The sequence below is a fragment of the Erpetoichthys calabaricus genome, chromosome 10 (assembly GCF_900747795.2).
Source record: "Erpetoichthys calabaricus chromosome 10, fErpCal1.3, whole genome shotgun sequence".
NCBI classification, from domain to species: Eukaryota; Metazoa; Chordata; class Cladistia; order Polypteriformes; family Polypteridae; genus Erpetoichthys; species Erpetoichthys calabaricus.
The window spans coordinates 2,460,657-2,484,287 of NC_041403.2; the positions used below are offsets into that span (position 1 = coordinate 2,460,657).

The following is a 23,631-nucleotide window of genomic DNA, read 5'->3' on the forward strand; positions in this document are numbered from 1 at the left end:
GGTTATAAGGTAGCAGTTCTTACCTCTGCACCATTCAAGAATATGTGTAAACTCCCTGTCGATTGACATTTGAGCTTGGGTTTTTAACTCATTGACCACAACATGTAAATCAAATGATTTTTTTTTCTTTGGTCGCTCCATCAAGGTGGGGGATGGGACAGCAGGCTGCTTGTGCTGATCAACACATTTACAACACAAAAGATGCTGACGGAGAGGTTCAAAGGTATTTAAGGTGGGCCGGGATTATACGTTTTTTCGTAGGTTTTGGTAATTCTAGTGTTAAAGGGTCTGATCTCGAGCCACTGATAACATTTATTAATCACTGCAATGAATAGACACCTGAGGATTCTTAAGTGTAGTCAAAAGTAAAAATGGTGCACTGACAAAAGATGAAAGAAAGTTGTCTGCTTACTTATATGACAAACAAACAAGGGTATAGCACCACTGGCCCAAACCATGAATCAAGAACAACAGCTTGACCTACAAGTCATGAATTTCAAGTCAAGAGGCAGCTCATCTTGTATCATTCATTCTCTGCAGGTCTGCAGTCTCACATAAGTTGCTTTCCCATCACAGGGACCAGTGAGTTCTGCAGAAACATTGTTTTTAGGAACCAATGAGGTCTTGTACGTTGTTGTTCCTCAGCCACTTGGGGTCCCTGGCCACTTGTGTGTGTTGCATTCCTACCACATAACAGGAGCTGTAACATTTATGCAAAATACTGCATGTAATATGGAGAGAACAAGTGATGTGGTGCAAAGTGAGGTGCGTTTGGGATTTCAGGAAGGACGGAGGGGGGCAGCAAAGAAGAGTGATGTGGTGTGAAGTGAAGCACAACTGAAGCACTAGGGACCTCTAGAAGGACATTTCCAGAGTTTTTTTTATGTCAGAATCACTTTTACTATTATAGCCTTTAATGTTTTTATAATCTTGTTTTAGTTTTATTGATTTTTCATGACACTGCTTTGTGCTGTGATTAATCTCCAGTTCAGCCAAAACATGACAAAATAATTAAATAAATGTTATCATTTATTGGATGAATGGCTCTAATTCCTTTTGAATATCATCATCACGAAACACACTTAATAAAGCCTGAACCTCATTACCCATTGTGATAGACCGCCAGGAACACTGCCCCGCCGGGACGCCTGGAGGAAGGACGGACAGGGACAGCGGCACTTCTCTTCCCTGGGCACTTGGACAGTCCTAGGGCCCTAGAGGACAGTACTTCCGCCACACCAGGAAGTGCTGCTGGACCAGGGATAGTGTACGCCCTGGATGCTTCCGGGTGCAAGGGCAGCACTTCTGTTCGTCATTGTGCACCTGGGGCACATCCAAGGAGCCGGAGTTGGGTGGAAGTAGACAGAGCTTGCAAGAGAGGAGTATAGGCAGTTGAAGGACTAAGGACTGAGTAATTTGTAAATATTATTGTAAATAGTGTGTGGAATAAACGTGTGTGTTTTTGGACATTCTAGTGTCGTGTCTGTCTGTGGCCGGGCTATCTTTTATATCATCCCTACTTACAACTATTTTCAAATAAGACCACCGTCATTTCACCTCTCAGGCGTGTGAATGCTTTTGTCAGACACACTTCCGGCGCTCTCAGCTCTTATAAATTTTATCAGGACGATAATTTTATACGTTATAGATGACACATCAATGACAAAGTGAAGGAGAAAGAGCAGGGACAAACATTCAAAAAAGTTATTTTATTTATTAGAGAGAAAGAAACGATATTCAATCACAGGCAGTTATACGTTGTGTTGTCACGACGTAAGTCCAAACACGGAATCAAAGTTCAATGCGATCTTGAAGAAAAGTTAATTTCAAATATTGTTTTTACTAAAGTTTTAAAGTAAAAGTGAAAATAATGCATATGTAACAATTACCATGAAAATAACAACCTTTTTAAATTGTATATCTGGTAAACCAAACCTGGAGGTTGGTGAGCGAAGTGAGCAGGGGGCAGAGCCCCCTAGTTTTTTAAAAAATAAGTTCTTGAAAATTACCTTATAATTATCTGGGATGTATCCTCTAATCACATTGATGATATCTTTAACATGAATTCCCCCCACACTGTATGGCTCCAGGCCCATGATGTCACAAAAGGTGAATGGCAGTGTCTTCCCACTTTTTGAGTCATAAACTGCATATGTTCTGCACTGTAAAAGCAGGAAAACATTTTATTAGAAGCTTTTCCTTCACTGGTTAATAGAATGAATTGTGCTGGACAGGATTTTGGGCTCCTGTATATTCTCTGTCCAGGACCTTTGGCTGTCTCACTCAGCAGGACATTTCCTTCAGCTCAGGGATGTGTCTGCTTGCTCTTCTCTATGCACTTCGTCATTGGCCTTTTCTGTTTTGTACTGTGGTGACTAAAACTGGCAACACTAATTCACATGTATTGTTTTAGTTGTTTTGATGTGGAATTAATGAAAATAATTAAAAAATAAATAAGGCACATCCTGAATGAAAAAATATGTATATGGAGATCTTGACAGAGAGATGTGAAGTGAATGTAGCATCACATGTGGCCATACGATGTGCCATATAAAGAACCTGCTGCAATTGCCATGCCTTTCTGTCACTATGTCCATCTGTCTGTCTGAAACAAACAACTCAGCTTCCAGTGGACCAATTTTCTTGAAATTTGGTGCACTACATTTTTTTCTGTTGAGCTATCTCAAATAGACAGATACACAAATTTGTGAAATATCTACATTTTGCAGACTCATCTTTATCAAATTAGATAATTATTAGATAAATATTATATAGAGAGATGTGAATGGCACTATATAATTATCTGTCTGACAAGCTCATATAAGTATGATGGTCAGAAATCCACAAGCTTATTGCCATATAATGTACCTAGTGATGGCAAAGAATCATAAAAATAAACTGAGAGATTGTTTTTTTTTGGCATTAAAGTTTACATTCCCCGTCACCCTCCAATATGAAACACCCCCACTTACATATTTACTCATACTTGTTTCTTTTTCACATGCTGTGGCCTGGAATATTGGATATCCTTTGAAGACGGAATTAACAGAGTTGAAGAAGCTGCTTTTTCCAGCTTTAATCTGCCCAATAAGCAGGATTCTGGGCTGTTCCACATCATCAGTCTTTGTTGTGTATTTCTTGATGTCCTCTATGAGTTCAGTCCTTACTCTGCTCATGACAAGATGAGGAACAGTAGTAGAAACAAAACTTGTTACGTGTACAGTATTTGACTTTTCTATTGTGATGAAATACTTAGTTTGTTTTTTTATTTTCATTTTACAAAGGTATCAGTTGGCATCAGCAACCCAGCCAGAAGGAATGCACAAAACAGTGTTTTTCTTCGTGCCGGTCCCAAGCCCAGATAAATGGGGAAGGTTATGTCAGGAAGGGCATGCGGATAACAAAATAGATTTCCATATCGAGTCAGTCAAGGCCCTAGTTAACAACGGCTACCACCACTACTGTTAGCCAGCAGGGTGCTGGCGGAAATTGGGCTAATGTTGGTTGAAGAAGGAGAAGAAGAGGGGTGAGACGTGTCTGGAGGAAAGAGGAGAGGAGGAAGGTAAAAAGAGTGGAACTTAGGGTAGGAACTTTAAATGTTGGCAGTATGACTGATAAGGGGAGAGAGTTAGCCGATACGATGGAGAGAAGGAAGGCTGATATATTGTGCATGTTGAGAGATTAAGGTCAGGTGGATCAGAGGTGGATTCAAGTTATACCATGGTGTGGATGGGAGGAGAAATGGGGTAGGGGTTATTCTGAAGGAACAGTATGTCAGGAGTGTTTTGGAGGTGAAAAGAGTGTCAGACAGAGTGATGATTATGAAGATGGAAATTGGAGGTGTGATGATGAATGCTGTTAGTGCATATGCCCCACAGGTTAGGTGTGCGATGGATGAGAAAGAAGATTTCTGGAGTGAGTTGGATGAAGTGATGAGCAGTGTACCCAAGGGACAGAAAGTGGTGATTGGAGCGGATTTCAATGGACATGTTGGTGAAGGGAACAGAGGAGACGAGGAGGTGATGGGTAGGTATGGTGTCAAGGATGGGAATGAAGAAGGTCAGATGATAGTGGATTTTGCAAAAAGGATGGACATGGCTGTGGTGAATATGTATTTTAAGAAGAGGTAGGAACATAGGGTTATGTACAAGAGTGGAGGAAGATGCACACAGGTAGATTATATACTATGCAGAAGAGACAATCTGAAGGAGATTAAAGATTGCAAACTGGTGGCAGGGGAAAGTGTAGTTAAACAACATAGGATGGTGGTCTGTAGGATGATGTTGGAGATCAAGAAGAGGAGGACAGTGAGGGTGGAGCCAAGTATCAAATGTTGGAAGTTGAAAAAGGAAGAAAGTCCACAGTTAGCTAAAGAGAAGGGGGAGATTGATGTGTTTGCAAAATTTACTGAAATCTTTAAATTCCTCCCTGTATGTTGTCTCATTAATGAAATAAAGCACAGCTGAGTCCATTTTCTAACCTTCCTACATACTGTATGTCTCATATCACAACTGGGCTGTCACCATTGTAACAAAGCCTAAGGATGCCTTGTGATTTTTTGTCTTACCTATTAAATCAAAGGTAGTAATAAACTGCTGAGTCTCCTGTGAATCTTCAGAGAAACCCCACTTGAGATGTGTACCCTTCTGTTTGTAGCTCTTACTGAACCTTTCAGGTGAGCCTCAGATTTAAGGATCGTGAAAGTGTCTTTCCTAACATGCTGGTGACACACTGTGTGCACTTATGCTTTGAAAACCTGATATTTAATGAAAGATATGGAAGTTCTGAATTCAATATGCAGATCAGGAATTAAATTCTTTTATGTGTAGAGTTTCAAAAGAATGAGATGATAATGGCAAGATTTAAAATAACAGAAGATGGCATCAAGGTTAGTCTCATAGTAGAATTTTCTTAGATAGTGGTTAGTTTATAGAGATAGGATGCCATATGGAAAAAGGCTGTTACTAGACAAAACTGTACAAAATTAACTAAATTCATCTGAAACATTAGGAGTGTAAGCACTCAGCTTCATTTGAGAGATGTAGTAGTCGCATGCTCAGTGTTCGATTCTTTACTAATTACAAATGACTTCCTAGTATCCATATTCCACCTTGTTGCACACAGCCACTCACAGACTTACTCTTCAGTGAACTTCAGCTCTCTCCATGGTTTATCCAAGAGAGGTAACGGTTGCTTGGTCTCTTCTTTTCTTACTGAGAAACAATACATAAGAGTAAAATTTTAGTAACTGTCAAGCCTGTGTGTTCTCTGCTAGCAGGATCAATAAATGACGACTTTAGAAATGGAGAATGACAGAGAGAGAGAAAAAAACTCTTACCAATAAACCAATGAAAAGCCCCACCATACTGAATAAAAATGTTCAGCCGTGAATGTCTATGGTTGATAAATAAATGCTGTTGTTGTTGTTAAATGGGATACTTCCAGTCCATGGGAAGCACAAGATAATGTACATAAATAAGATATGTTTACCTCAGCACACATTATAAACCATGGAACAAAACATTTTCTAATATGCCTTGAAGTACTCAAATTGTGGAATTGCAATATTTGGGGGCTTTCAATGGCATATGGCTTACAACATTCCAAGTTTAAGGTTTGGGTTTGATATTTTGTCTTCCTCCTTTCTTTTCCTATGTACAGCTAAGATCTGTTCTCAGGACATGTGAGATTTCATTACTTTTTCTCTTCCATCCTTTTTGAATATTTCCTGCCCAACCTCTTTTACTCTAAAGTCTTTGGCAACACCATATAGAGTACAGTCCTCTGCAAAGAAGTTTACAAACCTAATGTCACTTTGGCAATGTGACTTATTCACATTATTCATCAGAGACATCCCACTTTAGGGCTGACAAAGGTAGACTTCCATCGGTTACACATATGTACTAGTAGCGTCCTCCAGGGCTCATCTTCAGGTTGTCAGTTGTCTCTGTTCTACCAAAGAGCATTACGCTCTTGCCATATATCTTTTTCTCCTAGACTTATCTCCTCTTTATGTCCAACTGATGCTATTCTGATTAGTATCAATAGCAGAAAAGGCTTTGATAGCCTCTCATTGGGCATCTTTGGACTTTCTTTCATTTAGTGTTTGAAAATTTTATTCTCTTCAAAACAGTTTGTCATAACAACCTTGTGGTCAATCTAGTAGTTTTCTCTAATACCCAGCCTTGAAGTTCTGCTTCTGCTACCACTTTTACAGCAGTCATTTTAGCTTTGGAACCTTTCAATTAAGACAGGAGATCCCACAGAGAGCATTTCTCTAAAGTTCACCTTCTTTAGCCTAACAGCCTACCTGTCCGCTTGATCCAATTCCTACTGTCTTAGTCAAAAGTTATTGTTTGTGGTTAAAGAAATGCTTGCAATGCTGTTACAAAAAAAAATAAATACAACCGGTCAGTAAGTACCAGGTGAAAATGTACCAGAAAAATCAGCTGGATCATTTCTCAGTGATGGGTTGGATGGTTCCTTATTTTATGTGAACTGTGATGAGGTGATGTGTTTAGCACATTACAGTTTGATTTAAGGTATCCAAGGTATCCCTCAAGGGTCAGTTCTGGGTCCAATCCTCTTTAACATCTATATGCTCCCATTTAGTGAGATTATTTGTCAGTATGGTTTAAGCTTCCACTGCTATGCTGATGACACACAACTTTATGTAAATGTTGATGCAGCTGCCACATCTTCACCTGTGGCAGTGACTGACTGCATTCGGGAAATCAATCATTGGATGACAGATATTTTTTTACAACTCAATCCTGATAAAACAGAAATCTTATTAGTTGGTACCAAATCTGCCCTCTCTACCCTTCATGGGCTAAAAATTGACGTTGATCGGATCCTGGTTGAACCCTCAGCATCAGCTCCTTACTTTTCAACTTACTTTTCAACCACACATAGTACAGACAGCTTTTTTTCATCTCTGTAACATTGCTCAGCTGCATTCTTTCCTCAGTGTGAAGGATACTGAAACACTCATTCATGCTTTCATCACTACCCATGTGGACTATTGCAATGCATTGTTTTATGGCCTACCGACTAAGTATATCAATAAATAAATTACAGTATGTTCAGAATTCTGCTGCTCATTTATGATTTGCATTGGTTACCAGAACCAAATATAAAATTATTCTTCTCACTTTCAAAGTCCTTCATGGTTTAGCCCCTCATTATCTGTCTGTGCCACTGCTTCCTTACACTCCTGCTAATACATTAAGATCATCGGACACTAACTTACTCACTGTATCTAAATACAGGTTAGTAACTATGGGTGGCAGAGCTTTCAGTGTGATAGACCCTAAAATTTGGAATGATCTTCCTTTCAGCCTTCGTGAGGAAAAATCTATTATTCATTTCAAACTCCTGTTAAAAACACATCTTTTCAATCAGTATTATTCTTTTTCTTGTATGTGATTTCTATTGTTTTGTTAATATGTTTATTGAATTATAAAGTGTCCTTGAGTGTATGAAAGGCACTACATAAATAAAACTTATTATTATTATTATTTAGGGAAGTGAATTTTTTGCTTGTGATTTATGTAATGCATGGAAAGCTTGTCTTTTGTTTAATGAATCAGAATTTTTGTTCTTCTCTAATAAAGTTGTTATATTGACCTACTTTATATTGACTTGGTTCTTTGCCCCCACAGTTTGGTGTCAGAGTAGGATACAGTTTGTCCACATGCTCCTGTCACAGGTGACCTACCTGCTGTGGAAAGGTCCAGCTGATAAGGGAAACCTTTGTTTTTCCATGAGCTCTCTTTTCATTCTGCTGAACCTCTAATACTACAGTAATAAGTTCTGGTTTTAATAATTTTTTCACAGCTTTATTATGATATATGAGAAATGCTGGAGGGCATGTTGTACTTTCTATAACGGGATCACTGGCTTTGTTTATGGAACATAATTATGGTAGTTAAGCAAATAAAGGGTCAAAACAATGGATTAAGTTGTCAGTAAAGAACTGTGTAAAAGGGTTACAGTGCCCACAAGAAGGTAGTTTTAACTGGGGCAAGTGGTCTCATTTGGATTCATGGTTAAAGGAAAAGTGGGATAAGGATCCCTCATACCAGTGCTGGAAAAAGGGAAATGTAAAAATTCATGAGGAACAGATTGCTGCCAGTTATTCCCAAAATACCAGGAAACAATATGCTGAAGAAAAATGATTGAATTTACTAATAAAAAACACAGCAACTATAAATGATAGACTGTGTAACTTCAGAGACATTCTGATCCAGGCTCAAAATAAGTATATCTCTAAAACTAATAAAACAAAATGATAGATCAATCAAAGGGGATAAATATGATCATTATTTTAAAAAATGCTAGCAAAGCGAAAGAAAAGAGTAAGCAATTCTTTTTACTACTGCTCAGTAAAAAGACGATAAAAGACAATTAAAGAAACCTCAGGGCCACAACTGGCGCAATCATTGAAAATGAGAAGGGAATAGCAAATGAACTGACCAAACAGTGAACTTTGTGAGCTGAATTGTCAAAGCTCTCAATTACGACCTAGAGACAAAAAAAGTTTTTCTCATTTAACAGGCCTAAATGCCAAGTTAGTATTTTTACATGAGACTCACTTAATAAATAAGAATCCGTTTTGGTTGCAAAGTGATTGGATTGTCCACATTTTTCCAAAGAAAACTAGAAGTATGGGAATCTTAATACATAAAACAATCTCATTTGTAGCATCAGAAGTAGAATCTGATTCTGAAGGGTGATATGTCATGGTGATGGGTCAGTTATTTAAATTTAAAGTAATTTTGAAAAATATCTATGCACTTAATGTGGATAATAGAGATTTCATCCAAATTGTGTTTTCATTTATCCCTAATATGAACTGTCATAAAATAATAATAGCTGGAGACTCAACTGCAGTAGAGATAACATCTAATAAGACTTATCAGACCCATGAAGATTTTTAAATCCAAACTCAAGAGCATATTACTTCTTTTCATTTTTCATTATTATTATCTCAAGAATTGATTCTTTCTTTACATTTAATAATTTATTGCCCACTATGAAATTTTGCAAGTATGGCCCTATTTTTATGTCCGACCATGCCCCTCTGAACATGGAGATTAAATCATTATGCCCTGCACATTCATCTCGTAGCTGGCATTAGCAGATGATAGGTTAATAATAATAATAATAATACATTTTATTTATATAGCGCCTTTCCCATGCTCAAGGCACTTACAGAATATAATAAAGAACGGCAGAATATACAGTATATAGCATTGTACAAACCAGATAATAAATAAAGAAGATTAAGACAGTAAATTCTGAAAAAAAAAACAGACAACATAATTGATGGTCTCGCTCACACACACACACACACACACATACAGGTTACATGAGCATCTTGACAGAGAAGTAAACTGAGAGAAGGGTAATAAAGTCAAGTAGAGCTAAAAGCCTTAATGGACAGATGAGTTTTGAGTTGTTTTTTAAAAGAATTCATGGAGTCAGCTGACCTGATTAATGTCGGTAGGTCATTCCAGAGTCTGGGCGCTATACAGCTGAAGGCCCTGCTGTCACCCATGGAGTGTAGATTAGTGAGGGGCACAACAAGATTACCAGAATCAGAGGACCTTAGTGGGCGGGCAGGCACATAGTGATGGAGAAGGTCACTGATGTAGTTTGATGCGAGGTTATTTAAAGCTTTGTAGGTTATTAGTAGGATTTTATATTCGATTCTGTAAGACACAGGGAGCCAATGAAGACGGAGCAAGATGGGTGTGATGTGCTCGCTGCTGCTGGTTCGAGTAAGGACTCTTACAGCTGAGTTTTGAATAAGCTGGAGCTGTGATATAAGATTAGAAGGGGCACCTGCCAGTAGGGAATTACAGTAATCGATGCGGAATGTGATAAAAGCATGGACAAGTTTCTCAGCATTAGAGAAGGAGAGGAAGGAGCGAACACAGGATATGTTACGGAGGTGAAAGTAAGAAAGTTTCTTAATGTGATTTATGTGGGCGGAAAAAGTGAGGGAGGAATCAAAAATGACACCAAGATTTTTTACAGTAAAGGCAGGTCTGATGAGATCACTGCCAAGATGGACTGGGAAGGAGCTCATTTTATTAAGTTGCATTTTAGTCCCAATTTGCAGGAGTTCAGTTTTATTACAATTTAATTTTAAAGAGTTCTGCTCCATCCAGGTTTAATTTCACTAAGGCAGGTTGTGAGCTGAGAAAGCTCTGATGAAGTTCCACTTTTAACATTGAAGTAGAGCTGAGTATCATCTGCATAAAAATGATAACCCAGTCCATAACTATGGATAATATGGCCAAGGGGAAGCATATAAATACAGAAAAGCAGAGGACCGAGGACAGAGCTCTGAGTGACTCCTTGTGTGACTGGCGCTGAGCTGGATCTGCTGTTGCCAAGACTAACAAACTCTTGCCTATCAGTCAGATAGGACTTGAACCACTGGAGGGCAGTGCCAGAGATACCCAGCATGTTCTCCATTCTGGACAGTAGGATGTCATGTCTCACCTGAGTGTCAAATGCTGCACTGAGGTCTAACAGAATTAATATGCTGGTTTGTCCAGAGTCTGCTGCCATAAGCAAATCATTGGTTACCCGTAGCAGAGCAGTTTCACAGCTGTGCCGCGCCCTGAAACCAGACTAAAAGGGTTCCATCAAATTATTAGAGGTTAGGTAATTGGTGAGTTGGGAAGCTACAACACGCTCAAGAACTTTTGATAGGAAAGGTAAGTGGGAAATAGGCCGGAAATTGTTAAGATTGTCAGCATCAAGGCCAGACTTTTTTAACATTGGGGTTACAGAAGCAATTTTAAAAGTGAGCGGCACAGAGCCAGTGTCAAGGGATGAGTTTATTATTGTTGTAACAGTCGGGATTATGGCATGAAGGCAGGATTTAAGTAGTGTGGTGGGGATGGGGTCCAGTACACAAGTAGTCGGCCTCATCTTACAAAGCAGGTTATTAACAAACGCAGAAGTGACTGGTGAGAACTTAGAGAAGGAGCTGCATGGAGTGGGAAAACAGGGAGAGATATAAACAGATGATATATTTATGTTAGTTGAATTATTTAGATCTTTAATTTTGTTACGGAAAAAGCGGAGGAATTCCTCACAGACTTCAGTAGAAGAGGTAGTTGGACCAGATGCGGGTTCGAGTAGTTTATTAACTACAGAGAACAAAACCCTTGGGTTATCATGGCCACTTTCTATTATTCTGCCATAATGGGTGTTCTTGGCAGAAGTTAGTGCTTCTCTGTAAGCTCTTTGGTGGTCAGTGAAAGCCTGGATGTGCACGGTGAGGCCAGTCTGACGTGATATTCTCTCAAGGCGTCGGCCAGCTTCTTTCATAGATCGCAATTCTGAGTTATACCAAGGAGCTGAACGCTTAAAGGAAACCTCCTTATGTTTTAAAGGAGCTGTTCTATCTAATGCTGAGTGAAGGGCTGAGTTATAGTGGTCAACAAGACTATCTAGTGTTGATGGAATAGGTGAAGACAGTAAAAGATCAGAAATGGATCCAGAAAGGATAGAGGGACAGATATTTTTAAGGTTTCTGTAAGAAATTTGTCATTTACAGGTAAGAGGTGGGAGAGGTAATAAGACAGTGATAAATGTCCCAAATCAGTGTTGTAAATGTTGGCAACAGATAGTCCAGAAGTGCAGATCAGGTCCAATATATGGCCACCAGAATGGGTTGGAAAATCAACATGTTATGTCAAGTCAAGACAGTCCAGTAAGGACAGGAATTCATTTCTCAGTTTAGATGTGGGGGTGTCAATATGGATGTTGAAATCACCAAGAAGGATAATTCTCTGAGAGTAAGAGCTTAGGTGGGTTAAAAGTTCAATCAGATCGGATAAGAAGGATGCATTGTATTTTGGGGGACAATAGAGAACAATGAGTGAGACAGGACCTGATTCCGTTATTAGTTTAAGAGCCAGGCACTCAAAAGACAATGGACAGTCAATTGGGATTCTTTTAATGTTTAAGTCTTCTCGGATAATTTACAGAATTAATTTCCAAGCAAACTATCTTCAGAAGTCTCTACAATCAGCAAAATTATCAGAATAGATCTACAATATGCCGGGGTCTCATGTTTAAAAGGTGCATATGCATGAAAGTGTTGCGTACACCCGTTTCCATGCTCACATCTCGATGTATAAAAATTAAACTTGGCATAAAGCCACGCACATTCTCATAGCAGCACCCCCCACCTACTTATGTTTCTGCTCAGTTTTGCAAACAGGTGGCACCTAGTGTCAAAGCAGTGTTACTGTTCCTGTTTGGGATCCCTTTCTTTTTTAGATTCACATCCATGACAGTTTATCAAATACACTGAAATTAACTGCATATCTTTTTTAAATTTAAGGCACCTGCCTTAATTTGCTGTTGCGCTGCCCTTCGATCTTTTTAAAGCCTGTACAGTCGCTATCCTTTTTGCTACGACCCTGGGACAGTCTCTTGGTACCAAGTCTCATGTTTACGGTCCCCGCGAGACGCATTGTGGCAAGTCTCTTTGGTCTCGCGGGTCTTTTAAATCCGAGAAGATCACGTATCGTCGCATTGCTTTTGTTTTCCAGGACAGGATTTTCTTTTTATAATAGAGAGATTATTATTATTTTATCATTTTATAGGAAAATAAGTTTATAGAGAATAAGCATATTGAATTGTGCTGTGCTGTTAGAATATTAGGATGTATACTTGATATAATTTTTAAGATGAAATGCATTAAAGTATGTACAGTATATTACATTACACAGATAAATTGTTAATTTCATTTAAATAATGTATATTGTTAATACTTAAACATGCGGGGCATGGTGGTGCAACGGTAGTGATAAACTGGCACCCTGTCATGGGATTGGTCCTGCTTCGCAAAGTATGCTTGCTGGGTCTGGTGCAACCCTAGATAGACAGATGGATGGAATAATTAAACGTGTATTACAAAGATTTTTCAGCGTTCCTTAAAGGTTTTGGAGAATTGGCATTCTAAGCTTACAGCTGATTTGACATTTATTATACAGTAGAGCTTATATTGTGGTGATTGGAACGTGTAAAAAGAAAATAGAAGGACAGGAATTGGGGATTGGTACGTTTGAGAGAAACGGTACTGCTGCAATAAATTATTTAATTGAGGGTCGCGCACATCCCAGCAAGTATCTTGCGGGTGTCAGGAACAACCTCTGGATGGGGCGCCAGCTCATTACTACCACTGAGTCTCCATGCACCCGAGTTTAATACATGCTTTAATGCATTTCATTATGAAAATGATATCAAGTATACATCTTAGTATTCTAAAATGTTCATTGAGCTATAATATCATGAATGTAATGTATTCTGCATAGAGATCAGTGCTTGTGTGCTCCTGTCTGTGAAAGAGAAAGCCTGTTGAAGCTACTTTAGTTACGATGGGATTTGAGAAACTCTAGTACATTAAACATTGATTTTAAGATGAAGTTTACAATGTCTACTTTAGTGACAAAATAACTACAAAATTAAAGTGGAAATTTCAATATTAAACTGACTTTTCAACCTTTTTTTCTTCTCTGTGTCCCTATTTTTTTTTCTTTTCTCTGTTCCCTAATACGCTTCTGTATCACACTCAAACAGTGAGCTATGACCCACCTTTTCATGGTGACTTTGATATCTGACCACTTCTTTTTTTATTTCAGGCAATGTGCGACTTTCTGAACTTGAACTTTCGAGTGTCTCTGCCACTCTGTATCACTTAATTTCCTTTTGTTGTTTATACCACTGCTTAAGCCAACAAATAGTATGTTTTTTATTGCCTCCACTTCGCATTCGCTGAAATTCTTTTTTTTCTTTGTGCGTTTGCCATTGTCTTTTCACAAACGCTGAATTTAAAGGGGCTATTTATATTGGTTTGCATATTCAAAGGGACATAATTCTGGGAGGAGTTGGGGTGGGGCAGCAGGCCCTGCATTACTTTTCACGCTGACCGGGATTTATGGAGCAGAAGTGCGTGGGAGTTGACTTACACACGGTTTTGTGCCTCTGAATTTTTTTATGTATACACACATTTCCACTTTTGTCTGTATGCCATGTTTTAGTGTGAATTCTACACGTGGTATTATACATAAGGCCCCCGGGTCTCCAAATGAGGCACTTTTTAGGAAAAGTCAGGTTTTGCAATCAGAATATGACCTTTTGACAATAAAAGAAATGAAACAACTCATCTTTAAATTGTGACATCATTACTATGAACATTGAGAGAAGGCTAATAAGATCTTAGCTCAACAAATCCACAAGCAGGAAGTTTGCAACATAATTACAAAAATTACTAAACACAAAGGGAGAAAAAATCTTTGACCATAAAAATATAACCCATGCCTTTAAAGAGTACTATATGTTTTTATGTTCTACGCAGTTTAAAGATGATAAGACACAAAAATAATAATTTTTGATGCATTAAAAATACCACAGCCAGATACTCTTAGTGCAGAACAACTGGACAAACCTCTGACACTCTCAGAATTACCAGGCGCTATAAACTCACTCCAAAGTGAGAATCAGCAGGCTCTAATGAGTATCCAGTGGAATTTTATAAAAATAATTTCAAATAGATTAGCTCCACTATTATTAACAACATTTATAGACGCTAGAGACAACAAAATCCTACGTCAAACTTTTCACCAAGCATTAATTACTGTCTTTCCAAGAAAAATAAGGACTTATTACAATGTGCAACATAGAGACCAATTTCACTTATGAACAATGATGTTAAGATACTCTCCAAAACTATAGCTAGAAGGATTGAGAAACTGCTTCCTTCTGTAATATCACAAGACCAAACCAGATCTGTTAAAACCAACCACTCAGCTTCTAATCTTCCACGTTTAATAATAATAATAATACATTTTATTTATATAGCGCCTTTTCCAGGCTCAAGGCACTTACAGAATATAAGAAAGACCGGCAGGGTATACAGTACATAGCATTGTACAAACCAGATAAATAAAGATTATGACAGTGAACTCAGAGAAAAAGCCTAACAGACAACATAACTGATGGTCTCGCATATACACATACAGGTTACATGAGCATCTTGACAGAGAGGTAAACTGAGAGAAGGGTAATAAAGTGAAGTAGAGCTATAAGCCTTCCTGAACAGATGAGTTTTGAGTTATTTTTTTAACATGGAGTCAGCTGACCTGATTAATTTCAGTAGGTCATTCAGAGTCCTGTCACCCATGGAGTGTAGATTAGTATGGGCCACAACAAGATTGCCAGAATCAGAGGACCTTAGTGGGCGGACAGGCACATAGTGATGGAGAAGGTCAGTGATGTAGTTTGGCGCATGGTTATTTAAGGCTTTGTAGGTTATTAGTAGGATTTTATATTCGATTCTGTAAGACACAGGGAGCCAGTGAAGATGGAGCAGGATGGTGTGATGTGCTCGCTGCTGCTGGTTTGAGTAAGGACTCTTGCAGTTGAGTTTTGAATAAGATGGAGCTGTGATATAAGATTAGAAGGGGCACCTGCCAGTAGGGAATTACAATAATCAATGTGGGATGTGATAAAAGCATGGACAAGTTTCTGAGCATTAGACTTAATTTACTATACACTCATCCATAAAATCTAACATACCAGAGATTTTATTGTCTTTGGATGCAGAAAAGCATTTGACATGGTTGAATGGGTTGAATGGGACTATCTGTTCACCACAAAGCACAAATGTGGTTTTGACCCAAAACTTTGTGCATGGATAAAACTACTTTTTACCAGTCCAGAAGCCTCTGTTTGTATTAACATTTCAAATTAGAATGTGGTGCTCAACATTGCTTTTTTGCAATTGCCATTGAGCCATTGGCTAATCATTTCTGAAGTGTATTGGAGATAAAGGGGATTAACAGAGAAGGACTTTAACAGAAAATATCACTTTACGCATATGGTATGGTACTGTATATATCAGATCCATACACTTTAGTACCAGTAGTCCTTAATTCAGTAGCATTAGGACTCAAAATTAATTTGAGTGAAAGTGTGTTTTTTCCAGTGAACTCTCTTGCATGCAATATTAGACTGGACACCTACCCATTTATTTTAGCAGTTCACTTTAAATATCTATGGGTAAATAAATAACAGATGGTCATCCCTCCATCTCGCATTAGCAGGGAAAATACTGTCAAGATGAACATCCTTCACAAAATTATTTTTTAATATCAGAACATTCCCATATACATGAACAAATCACTTCTTAAGAAATCAGACTCTGTTATGACCTAATTTATTTGGAATTCGAATCATCTATGCATTCAAAAGGTAACTCTACAAAGACATAAAGCAAAAGGTGACATTGCACTACCCAACTTTCAGTTCTATTTCTATGTGGCTAATATACAAGCTATACAGACCTGGACATTGATACAAATTGATGAATATACACAACCCTAATCTGCAATAGAAATAAAATCTTGCTGTACTTCTTTATATCCCCTGCTTTGTGCCCCAGTAAATACAAATTATCATCAATATACTAATAACCCAATTGTCAAATCAGTCACTGAGAATATGTAATCAATGCAGGAAGCACTTTAAGGAAGAGAAGCTTTTATCTGTTGCACCTCTACATGGTAAGTCAACTTTTTCTAGCCTCTCAGACCTACACAGTATTTAATGTTGGGAAAATGTCCAGGATTAAAACACTTACAGAATTGTAAATAGATAATTTACTTGCATCTTATGAACAACTACGCTTCAAATTTAACTTCCTATCAACGCAATTTTTGTAATACCTTCAAATCGGAAACTTCACTAAAAAGAACCTGCCCAATTTTCCTTACCTCCACACCCATTCCAGAAAAAGCCCATATACAGTGGAACCTCGGTTCACGACCATAATCCGTTCCGAAACTTTGGTTGTAAACCGATTTGGTCGTGAACCAAAGCAATTTCCACCCATAGGATGTAAATACAATTAATCTGTTCCAGACCGTACGAACTGTATGTAAATATATATTTTTTTAGTTTTTAAGCACAAATATAGTTAATAATACCATAGAATGCACAGCGTAATAGTTAACTAAATGTAAAAACATTGAATAACACTGAGAAAACCTTGAACAACAGAGAAAACTAACAGTTCGTGCTATAGTGCTAAGAACCGCTCGCTAAAAACACTTTTTTTTAATGAGTTTTAAGCACAGGGAAAAAAAATGAACATTTGAAAAATCCGTAATTTAATAAACCACCAAGAAAAGTAACATTGCAACAATGCACGCTACGAAACGATCACTGTAAACAGAACTGAAAACATAAACAAGCCTTCTCTACCTTATGCGTTCAGTCCTCCCTCTCTTGCTGGCTTGCTCTCTCTTTCGTGTGTGAGTGTGTCTCTCTCACGTGCCTGTGTGTGTGTGCGTGTGTCTCTCTTTCGCGAGCCTAGAGCGCCTGTGTGTATGCGCCTCTCTCTCACACACCTGTGTGTGTGTCGCGCTCTCTCTCTCTCTTGCTCGCTCGCTCGCTGCACAGGAAATGCCCAGGGAGAGACTAAACATGTACAAACTGAAAGGGAAACTGGCTTGTTCATATACCGAGTGTGTGGTCGTGAACCGAGGCAAAAGTTTGGCGAACTGTTTGGTCGTAAACCGATTTGTACGTGTACCGAAACGTTCGTGAACCGAGGTTCCACAGTACTTATGTTGCTCAACCGAAAGAATCCCAGCCCACCTATTATAAGTCAGTGGGTAACATGTTCTATACAATTTGAAATTGGAAAAAATCAAATTCTCACTTAGAGGATCAGTTCAAAATCTCCTTGTTTTCTCTCAGGTGGGAGTTGAATTTGGTTTGTTAAGTTTGACTTGAGTGTATCTAATGTTATTTTCTATGTTGAATAAGTTAGACTTCATGATATGCAATGTAATTTTCTGCAAATAAATCGATAAAATATTTAAAAAATAAAAATACATAAAAAATAAATAAAAATATAGTTATATGGGAATCAGCTGACAGTGCCTCAATCTTTTATCTTATTTGTATTTTATGTACAATATACTGTATGTTGTAAAATAGGATTAGCCATACTTCTGATAATTATAGCTTCTTCTCTGCATTCACCTTCTCCTCTCAACCCTCCACCTCCTGTTCCCTCAACCTCAATGACTGTCGATGACTTTGCAACCCACAGTATTTTCATTAGCAATCATTTCTAATCACCCTATCCAGACAGCCTGCTTCCTCCTGAACACACCACAACTTCTACTTTTTCTCTCCTCTCTCCACCACTGATGTTTCTAACCAGCTCTGTAGTCTTCCTGCAACAATTCCACTTTACCCAATCCTCTCACATTTCTTTCAGGCTATTTCTCCCTCATTCATTCCTGCTATTACAAACATTATCAATACCTCACTCAGCACAGGCACTGTTCTTACATTATTCTAACATGATCTTATAACACCTATCCTCAAGAAGCCTGCTTGACCCATTTCAAGTTGGTAATTACAGAGTGTGTCTTGTCTCCTTTCTATCCAAAACACTGCTTGATCCAAATCAGTCAGAATTCAAGAAGGGCACTCCACTAAGACAGCTTTACATGTTGCAGCAGGCCAAAGCTAGCAACATGTCATTCGTATTTATCCTGCTAGATCTTTCCTCTGTCTTTGGTAGGTCAAGCACCAGATCTTCCTTGACACCCTCTATGACCCTGCTGGGTCCTCTCATCTTCTTTCTCTACATATTCTCTCTAGGAACTATCATTCAGTCCCTTGGTTTTATCTGTCAGTGCTCTGCTTACCTCCAGAGTAACTCACTGTATCATATAGACTCTCCGCATATTTCACTGATATTACAACCTGGATGAAGGAACACTGTCTCCAGCTCAACCTTTCAAAGACAGGCTTTGTTGTTATCAGAACTTGTTTGTATATTCAGCACACCATCTCTGTTTAGTTTGGCTCACTATAACTAACACCCACCATGTTGGCACACAACCATGAGGTGGTGATTGATGACCTGCTGTCCTACCAGAATTATGGTCCTATAGTCTTTAGGTCTTGCAGGTTCACTCTGTTCAATAACTGCAAGCACAGACTGTATCTTACAGAGTATGCAATCCAACTACTGCTCCAGGCTTCAGTCTTATCAGGTCTGAAGTACTGCAACTCTCTGCTGGCAGGAGCACTGACTTGTGTCACCAAGCCACTGCAGATGATTCAAAATACAGCGGAATGTCTGATGTTCAACCTGTTGAGGTAGGCACATGTCACTCCTCTCTTCAAATAACTACACTGGCTTCCTGTATGCAGTACATTTTAAGTTCAGATCCTTGTTCCTCGCCTACACAGTAGTCATTGGTCCTGCACCTACATATATGGAGACACTTGTGTGGGCCTGTGTTCCTTCTTGACCACTCAGGTCAGCTGTTGAATAATGCCTATTCAAATCCTCAGGTAAGGTCAAATGGAGTGAAGCCGATATCTGATGAGAAGAAGTAACCAAAAGTGAAAAGTTGAAGTCTGCTAGTGATTCAGCTGAATGCAGAAAACACCAAAGCCACTGCAGAAATGAATAAAGATCTTAGCACTGAATGTAAGTTCCATCTGTTCTCTGCCTGGCAAGGGCACATTTATATTTTGTGTATTCTGCAGCATGTATGGTTCACGTTTTCCAGCTGACAATAAAGACAGCTTCATCTGCCAAAAATGCTTAGTTCATTTAGAGTTGGTTGGGAAAATATGCAAATTGGAGGATCGCGTTGGCAGCTTGATAAGGATTGGGCAAACTGAAAATTGGATCGACTCTGTTTAGACAGTTTGTCTACTTCTGATTTGGCTTCAGTCTCTCCAGGTCCCACTGTAGTCTGGGCGTAGCCAAAATCAGCAGCACCAGTTCAGCCGCAGGGTGAGTGAGTAACAGTGACATGGGGGGCCTAAGAAGCCAAAATTTAGTCCCTCAGCACCCGCGTTACCAATTTAGACCCTGAACATATTCTTAGCACTCTGCAACATGCTTGTGGATCCTGAGAATAATAAAGTGTTCATAATTGGTGAACTTATAGTGTGAAATGTTACATTTCCAAACTATGTTAAAACAGCAAGTAATGGTAATTGCCTCCCATAGGCGAAGATATCAGACATAGAGGCTTAATTGGATCTTTTCACTGATGATGAAGTATTCTACCTTAATGTTGTATGTCGGCACTAACAATATTTATTTACAGATATCTGAGGTATTAAAGGGGAACTTCATCTCTTTATGCACCAAAACAAAAAGAAAGTGCAGGAATTTAATTGTGTCTGGTTCTTTATCAAGATTATATAGAGGGGATGTGATTTATAGCAGATTGCATTCAGTTCACTGCTGGCTGGAAACCAGGGGCCTCATGTATAATGCCCTTCATAGAATTCACACTAAAACATGGTAAAACAAACAACATTGGAAATGTGCGTACGCACAAAAAAATATAGTTGCATTAAACTGTACGCAGGCCAAGTTCCACACATTTCCCCTTTATAAATCCCAATGAATGTGAAATTTAACACATGTGCACACACCTACGGCCACACCCAGACTCCTCCCAGAATTTTTTCTATTTGAATATGCAAATCAATATAAACAACCACTTCCCTTCTGCATTTGTTAAAAGACAATGGTAAAATCATGTGGAAAAGAGCATTTCAGCAAATGCGAAGTGGAGAGAACGAAAAATGTACTATTTATTCAGTTAAGCAGTCGTATAACCAACAAAAGGAAGTTAATCAAGTGATGAAGAGTGGTGGAGACACGCGAAAGTTCAAGTTCAGAAAGTCGCACAGTGCCCGAAATAAAAAAGAAGTGGTCAGATATCAAAGTCGCAGTGAAAAGGCGAGTCACAGCCCACTGTTTGTTTTTCAGACAGTATTACAAAAGCTGACTCCCGTGTTATACGACTCCCAGAGAAAATTAACTTAGCTCTAAACTCTATTAAACAATATTGCGTTCCCTTTACTGCTGGCTAGATACCTGGTGTGCAAATAAAAGCATAGCCTTTGTTAACAATAGGATGATATTTTTCCTTTGTAGTGTCCCAAAATATGGCTGCTAAACTGCCTGGCTGACTGAGTAGAGCACCATCCAGGCTGCAGTCATGTAATCTTAAATCTCAGGCTACTGTTTATTCCACCTGTTACCTTACTGAAGCTGTGACCCATAATCCCTCTTGTGGGGCATCCAGTAAATTTAGTCATATTGCAAACCTTAAATTACTTAATAACCAAAAATTAAGTTGTATTATTAGACCAAGAGATAAAACCAGACCCTCCACCAGGGGCACCTGTAATGAAACTTAGTCCAAATTAAAACAAAAAATATATTGTCATTTCAGAATGAAGTACGCAGTTTTAAATGCTGCTAATTGACAATTCATTCTCTTGTCAGTAAAGCTGTTCGGGTAAATGATATTATATTAAGTATAAAATCTGATCTGTGTCTTCTCACTGAAACCTGGCTTAGTAAATGTGACACTGTCCCCCTAGCTGAGGCATCACCAGATGGATACTCGTTCCTTCATAAGTCTAGAGATTCTGGTTGAGGAGGAGGCCTTGGAATAATTCACCGTAACAAAATGCAAATCACTGCAAAAAAATTAGGTGACTTCACATCCTTTGAGATATTCATTTTAAATATTCATAAAGATTCCCACACAATTATAATGATAGTCTACAGACCATCATGACTGAATTTGGTAAACTTTTATCAAATTTGGCTCTAAATGATCATCACGTAGTGTTGATGGGGGATTTTAATGTACACATTGATGTGGAAACTGACACTTTTCGCAAATATTTTACTTATTTGCTTCATTCAGTAGGAGTTTGTCAGATTGTCAAAGGTCCAACTCATAATCATAACTGCACATTAGATTTAATTATAGCCTACAAAGTTGAAGTTCAAAATTTTAAGTTTTCTCCATTAAATGAAGTTATTTCTGAACAGTACTTAGTTATGTTTGATTTGGTTCCTCCCTTACTAATACACTCACAGATTAAAGCAAAGACAGTGCAACATCGAGATTGTAATTCTACTTCAAAATTTGCGTAAGTCAAGTGTAATTGTGGAAAACTATTCAGATCAGTTAACATCAAATAATAATATGAACTTGAGGGCGGATCTGGATACAGTAGTTCCCCTTAAAAGAAAAGTGATTAAAACACATAGAAGCGCACCCCATTGTTAATAAGAGCACTCGAGCTTTTAAATTAGAGTGTTGAAACTGGAACACAGATGGAGAACAACAAAGCTGCAGGTCTTTCAAACTGCATAGACAGAGTGTTAAAAATATATATAAAAAAACTCTCTTTAAAGTTTGCTCAGACTACTTTTCTAAAATAATAGATAACAACAATATAATTCTCATGTATTGTTTATAACAGTGGCTAATTTAACAAATGGGAATTCAGAACTACAGTGAAAAGCACTGACAGACATTAGCAGTACAATGAGAATGAGTAGTGAGAAAATTAAAAATATAAGATCCCAAATGTGTGGTGGGCTGGCGCCCTGCCTGGGGTTTGTTTCCTGCCTTGCGCCCTGTGTTGGCTGGGATTGGCTCCAGCAGTCCCCCATGACCCTGTATTTAGGATATAGCGGGTTGGATAACAGATGGATGGATCGATGGAGATGCCAAATGTCACCATAACAGTTTAAACCACATTCTAGCCTGGTAGACCCGGTCTTGCCTTGCATTCAACTCTTTAGAAATTTCAATCCTCTAACAGAACAGGATGTCTTAACTTTAGTTTCTAACATGAAACCTTCTACTTGTTTCCTAGATCCAGTGCCAAGAAAACAAGTAAAAAGCACAACGGATGTTCTTGCCGCGCCAGTTCTAAACATTATCAATAGTTCATTATTGCATGGCACAGTACCTGATGCACTAAAAGAGGCAGTCATCAAATCATTACTTAAAAAGTCAGACCTAAACACAAAATATTCTTAATAATTACTGAGAAATATGCTGACAGGACTCCATCATTATATACAGAAGAAGTATGATATGGTACTGGGACTTTGACTGCTTTCACTTTAAATGTTCCACTGAGATCTATCATTAGAAAATACAACATTCATTTTCACTTGTACACAGATGACACCAGATATACCTTTCATTTAGACCAAATGAAGTTTCGCCAATGTTGTCTTCAATTAGATGCGTTAGTGAGTTAAAGGAGTGGATGGATGAGAACTACTTGTCTTTAAACACCAATAAAACAGAGATGTTAATTGTTGGTGGGTATGATACTGGCCATAATATTTTGTCATTATTCAACTCAGCTGGAATCATCATTAGTTTTACTGAATCAGCCCACAATCTAGTCTAGCATGCTAGCAGGTCATTTAAAATGCACATTACAAGCATGTCCAAAACATGTTTTATCTGTCTTAAAAATATTGGGAAATGAAGGTGTTTTCTAAATATGTGGGATATTGAGAAATAAATTCATACATTTATTTCTAGTAGGATTGACTACTGCAATGCAGTGTTCACTGGATGTTCAAATTGTTATTTATATAGCTTTCAGATGATTCAAAATGCTGCTGCTGGAATTATTACAAGAACAAGAAAATGCATAACTCCAGTTCTTAAACCCTTACACTGGCTCTCGGTTAAGTTTAGGGCAGATTTC

The 23,631-nt window shown here is 38.3% G+C and overlaps 1 protein-coding gene across 1 annotated transcript in view; it reads right to left on the minus strand.

The window, feature by feature from the left end:
• Positions 1–23,631, minus strand: part of LOC114658720 (interferon-induced protein 44-like) — a 67,557-nt gene that overhangs the window by 18,607 nt on the left and 25,319 nt on the right. Inside the window, exons 4-6 of the mRNA XM_051932751.1 lie at positions 5,141–5,213; positions 2,973–3,168; positions 2,010–2,162 (exon numbers count right to left, since the gene is read on the minus strand). Coding sequence (XP_051788711.1) covers positions 2,010–2,162; positions 2,973–3,168; positions 5,141–5,213 — 422 coding nt within the window. The remainder of the gene's footprint in view (positions 1–2,009; positions 2,163–2,972; positions 3,169–5,140; positions 5,214–23,631) is intronic.